The sequence below is a fragment of the Ostrinia nubilalis genome, chromosome 6 (genome assembly GCF_963855985.1).
Source record: "Ostrinia nubilalis chromosome 6, ilOstNubi1.1, whole genome shotgun sequence".
Classification (NCBI taxonomy): domain Eukaryota; kingdom Metazoa; phylum Arthropoda; class Insecta; order Lepidoptera; family Crambidae; genus Ostrinia; species Ostrinia nubilalis.
The window spans coordinates 8,814,752-8,820,074 of NC_087093.1; the positions used below are offsets into that span (position 1 = coordinate 8,814,752).

A 5,323-nucleotide genomic window follows, 5' to 3' on the forward strand; every position below is an offset into this window, starting at 1 on the left:
AAAGTGTTTTTTGGCTTAAATCTAAAATCAAACCAAATACACACATCAGAGATGCATTAGGTTATTTGCATGCGTAAATAGCGATTATTTCGAATTATTCTGTCCATACGGATTGTGCATTTAATCAGTTACCAAAACTAATCATGTTCATCTAAATATAACTTGTGGGTAAAGTAGCTTAAATGGCCTTTGTTATGGCAAAATTGCGGTGCAGGATGAAACTTCTATGATTTTACAGAATGTGTCTATTATAATCATCACTGAAAAAACAATATCCTATAGATATGTAACTTTCTGGGAATCTGTTATTACACTACCCAAGTAGTAGGATGCAAGTTGTTAATAATGTAAATTAGTTCATAATTGAGAGAAAGACATCAGAAATTTTATATGACAGCCATAACTGTTATCTTGGGAACTCTTAACCGAAATTCGACTACCTACTTTAAGTACCTTTTGCTAGCATTCCACTAGTGCAGTACTCATTCATTGAATAGTACAAACAATTTTAAAATGTCAGTTACTATTTACATTCATTCAAGGAAATTATGAATGAAAATGTCGTAGTCTTTGTGCGACACATCCTGTGTTATTGTTGGCGAATACCTGCCTACCGCTTTGATCTTCCTATTCATAATTAGTTGTGTACCTGACGCCCTACCCAGACGTGATCGCAACAAAAAGATGTGTATTGTATAACAATCGGTGCGCTTTGCGTGCCGCAGCCGAGCGGGCATAATAGGTACCATTGTTGCCTCTCCGGTCCGTATTGAAACTATCGTCCCCGCGGCTCAGGTATTTATGAATGAACGTGACGCTCTGGCGAGCGGGATGCTCGGCCGTGCCCTCAGCCACAGCCAGGTACAAAATTACACTTTTGGAATTCTTTCAACAGTTCCCTTCGAGCATGGCTACTCAACTCGGCAGTTGGGTGAAGCCGCAGAGAGGGGCGAGGGGCGCCGCCAACGCGCATGCGTCGAGCTCTCTACCGAGACGAGCCGACGATCCCTCCCTCTCAGCAGTTGATTTACAGCCGTCGCGAGCGCGCGTCGTGCCGTCATGTGCCGGTTGCCAACTTTCGCGATCTGTGATGTGATACGATGCCGGAATACAGAACCAACATTTTACTAAGGATTTAATAACTGTGGATTTTAGTGATGGTTTGAAAGTGACGTTAAATGGACAATTATGTTAAAGTGAAAGTTACCATCGAACTTATATTGGATTGAATCAAAATGAGGTGGTTTATAGTGACGATTAGTGTAATGCTGTGGGAAACAACTTTAGCTGGCATAGCGCCTCCCGGATCTTGTCCAGCTGTGTGTGCATGCAAGTGGAAAGGCGGCAAGCAGACCGTGGAGTGCGTTGATCGGGCGCTCATCACCGTGCCCGAGCCTGTGGACCCAGCCACGCAGGTCTTAGACTTATCAATAAACAATTTGCAGATACTTCCTCAAGAAGCTTTTGCTAAAACTGGACTCGTTAACTTACAAAGAGTTTATCTACGGAATTGCAATATTGGCCAAATACATGATAGAGCTTTTAAAGGCCTCACCAATTTAGTTGAGTTAGATCTTTCACACAATTTACTCACTCAAATACCGTCAAACAGTTTCAAAGACGCTCCTTTCCTAAGGGATTTGACGATGGCTCAAAATCCAATACTAAAAGTTCACTCAAATGCTTTGAGTAATCTTGGAAGTGTCGTTAAACTAGATTTGTCGAGATGCGACATTAGAGACATTGCTTCAGATGCATTCAGAAATTTGCGGTCACTAGAGTCACTGAAACTAAATCACAACAAACTTCGTGATTTGCCGCTGAGTTCTCTTGAGAAAATAGAGAAGCTTAGAGCGATCGAGTTATCAGATAATCTATGGACTTGTGATTGTCGTCTTCGAGAACTTAAGTTGTGGTTAGCAAAACATAAGTTACTAACTACTCCAAGCTGCTCGGCGCCTACGCGGCTGGCCAATCGACCTTTTTCAGAGTTACCAATTGAAGAGTTTGCGTGTAAACCGGAAATTTTGCCGGTAAGCCGACACATTGAGGCCGGTGTAGGGGAAAACGCTACTGTTACTTGCAAAACGGAAGCTGTGCCTAGTGCAAATATCAACTGGTACTGGAATGGGAGGTTACTGCAAAATGGAAGCACATTTAATAGCCATCAAAGAATACATATATTTGAAGAAGGAGATGTCAAGAAGAAGTCTATTTTAATACTCACCAATACACAAGAATCTGACTCGAGTGAATTTTATTGTGTCGCAGAAAACAAAGGTGGAAATGCCGAAGCCAATTTCACAGTACACGTGACCCAGATGCCTGCTGGAATGGCATCACTGGGAAGCGCACAAATTGCAAGCTTGGGAGCTGCATTGTTTTTGATCATTGTTGTCGTCTCTTTAGCACTGCTTATTACATTCGTGCGATTTCGACCAGTCCCCGCTTGCGAAAGCAAAACGCCGAATACATTAGACCGTGTCGTGTCTGGAAACGAAGTGCACCCAACGACGACAGATAGACCACATGTCGCAGTATTGGCTAACAGACAGGAGTCCAACAATTACAGTGATCCTAAATGTAATCCAGTTATAAAGCCACCCAGAGCTAATGACATTCCGTACACTACCAATCACTACGAAGGCAGAGGAAGTGTCGTAACTGCCGGTGGGCCGGTGGTGGTATCTCCTACAGTATCGGCGAGTATTGACCCCGATCTTATCAATGACACGCGGCCTGACAGCGCTGCGAGGCCAGGGAGCGGAGAGTACGCACGCGAGGCCTCAGACTCATTATACCCTTCTGGTCTGTGGGACCAAATGAAAATGAATCAGGCGGGCAATCTCTCTCGCGCGATAAGCTCAGCAATACCGGCGTACTACAATGATCGAACGCCCATCATAGAGAACTGCAGCGTGGACGGTTCTCAGGAGGAGTTGGGGTACATGAGCAGGACGTTTCCGCGGTCGCACGCGGTGGCGGCGGTCCCGGCGTCGCCGGCGCCGGCGGGTGAGGGCCCGTACCCGCCGGACTACGGGCTGCCGGTGGGCGGCGCGCGCACGCTGCGCGTGTGGCAGCGCGCGCCGCCCGTGCTGCCGCCCGTGGCCGCGCTCAAGCGTGTGCTCACCATCACCAGGCCCTCCGCGGATGAGGGCTTCCAGGACGGCTGTGCTACAGATGTCTAAAGTGTAACGGACTCATTGTTACATATCTGAACGACATGTCACAATTGTACATTTGTATCTTATAAGCTAGAAATCGTCTATACGTATGGTATGTGTAATCTATACCTACACAGGTTGTTAGTGTAATATTTTTTGTATTATATAATTTATTTAGATAAAAAATAACGGGAATTGGATCCCAATGTGATGGGTCCGCGACTGATTAGTTGAAGGATGTAAGTGTAAATTATACGTGATATGGAAGGTATTGTTTATGATCGCCAAATTATTTAAAATATTGAGTATAAAATATATCGTGATTGTTAAATTTCTGGTAAGATGTTGCATGAAATCAATATAAATAATATCTACAGTGTAAGAAAGACATGTTCTAACTATCCAAAGATGTTAAAAGCCCCTGATAGTAACGTTATGATTACTATACTGTAATGCACGATCAATGTTACTTGATGTACGATAATAATGGATGTGTTAATTATATGTTCGAAAAAAGAGTTTAGAAGTTAAATGAAAGAAAAATTAAAAAGGCGATTTTGAACTGTACATTTTGTTTCACTTTATTATGACACCTCAAAAATAAGGCAGGTACAAATTTAAAGCCACAGGTTTACACTTTAGGTAGATTAGAATTACAATTTTAGCGACAATTATGACGATGGCTTAGAATTAAGAGTATTTAAGAGTTTCAACTGACCAGTCATCCTTATACCTGCATAATATAAAGAAAGCCGCAGCCTGCGCGACACAAAAAATAATAGAAGCTCAGGCCTTGCTCCCGACGCACCGGAGAAAAACCGGTTAGCGTTATTTCATTTCCGTTCAATTCAGTTTTTATTAGAACCAAACCTTAAACGGGTTCAATGGAGTCCGGAGTTTCTTCGAAACGTGATTTTTGGTTGACAGAACTCAGTTTAAATCTTTTTATTGCTTACAAAGCACTATCAGTCTTAATAAGCGATCTTTATTTCAATCAACAGAAAGATAAAATTTATGGTAGCCGTTATTATCTGTATGCGATTAATCAGAGATGAATTTAATTTATTTACCAATCTTTTTATTTATCTAACAAGTCGTTGCAAATTGGTGATCATTAGTATAACTGTCTATTAGTTAATGAACTCATTAGTTTCTTCTTAATTGATTACGCTTCGTTATTCTATACCAGCTTTGAGATGAATTTTTGAGATTTCTTTTAAACAATGGTATTGTTAGGCGATGGTAAGTTTGATGACATTCGTAATAAGAATACAAATTGCTTTCACGTCTTAGCATTTTTAGAAAAAGTTTGCAGCCGCTGCGTGAAATAAGTGTAATTTTAGCAGTTTATTCCGGCTTTCACCGTTTTCATTTGATATGAAATGTCGTCATAAAGATGGAACAATGCGATTGAAGTAAACAATAAACAAAATATTGTGATAATAATCGTATTTGCGTACTGCGCGCGCTTTCTTCTCGTGTAAGCGGAGACTTTCGCGGACGGTAATGATGTTTGGGCGCGCGCCGCTAACAATGGCCGCCTATCTTGATTGTTTAATATTTTCAATTGTGCTTTCTTATGTTATGGGTATTTCTATATTGTTTGTTCCGCCAAAATTTCGCTTTTTAGAAAGTTATGTGATTTAATTGAAAAATTCTTTCAGTCAAGATTTCATAATTAAATTAAATTGTTACCTAGGTGTCTTTTGTAAGAGGTGTAAATAAAATTTAAATTAAATAAACATTTAATATTGGGGGAAAATTTGAAATTAAAATATCGCATAAAATTGATCCAATTAATTTGACGGTGATTTAATAAGATTGGTTTAAAATTGTGTTTCATTAACGTGATACAAATAACTTTTAACAAAATATTAGTTTGCGGAATCTGTCATTTAATCTGGTATCTAAAAATAGTATTTAGATTGGAATAGATATTTGTTCAAACTGCTCTTGAAGCCGAAACTTTCTATGAAACGGGAGGAATGAAGAGCCAGTTTGAACCTCAAAAAGGACTTTTCCGTGGATTGTAGTCTTTGAAAGGACGGAATATTTCGTATCTAAATAAGGTAAGCTTTACACATTTATTTATTACATAATCCGTACAAACATCAAAGATTCGATGCATGTCAATAGAGATTGGTATATTGGATTGGTAT

General features: G+C 40.4%; 1 protein-coding gene across 1 annotated transcript; it reads left to right on the forward strand.

The window, feature by feature from the left end:
* The first annotated feature begins 1,011 nt into the window (after positions 1–1,011).
* Positions 1,012–3,731, forward strand: LOC135072940 (leucine-rich repeat-containing protein 24). The gene has a single exon (XM_063966954.1). It carries the CDS (start codon positions 1,236–1,238, stop codon positions 3,186–3,188), a length of 1,953 nt encoding a protein of 650 aa, XP_063823024.1. The 5' UTR covers positions 1,012–1,235; the 3' UTR covers positions 3,189–3,731.
* The last annotated feature ends 1,592 nt before the right edge of the window (positions 3,732–5,323 follow it).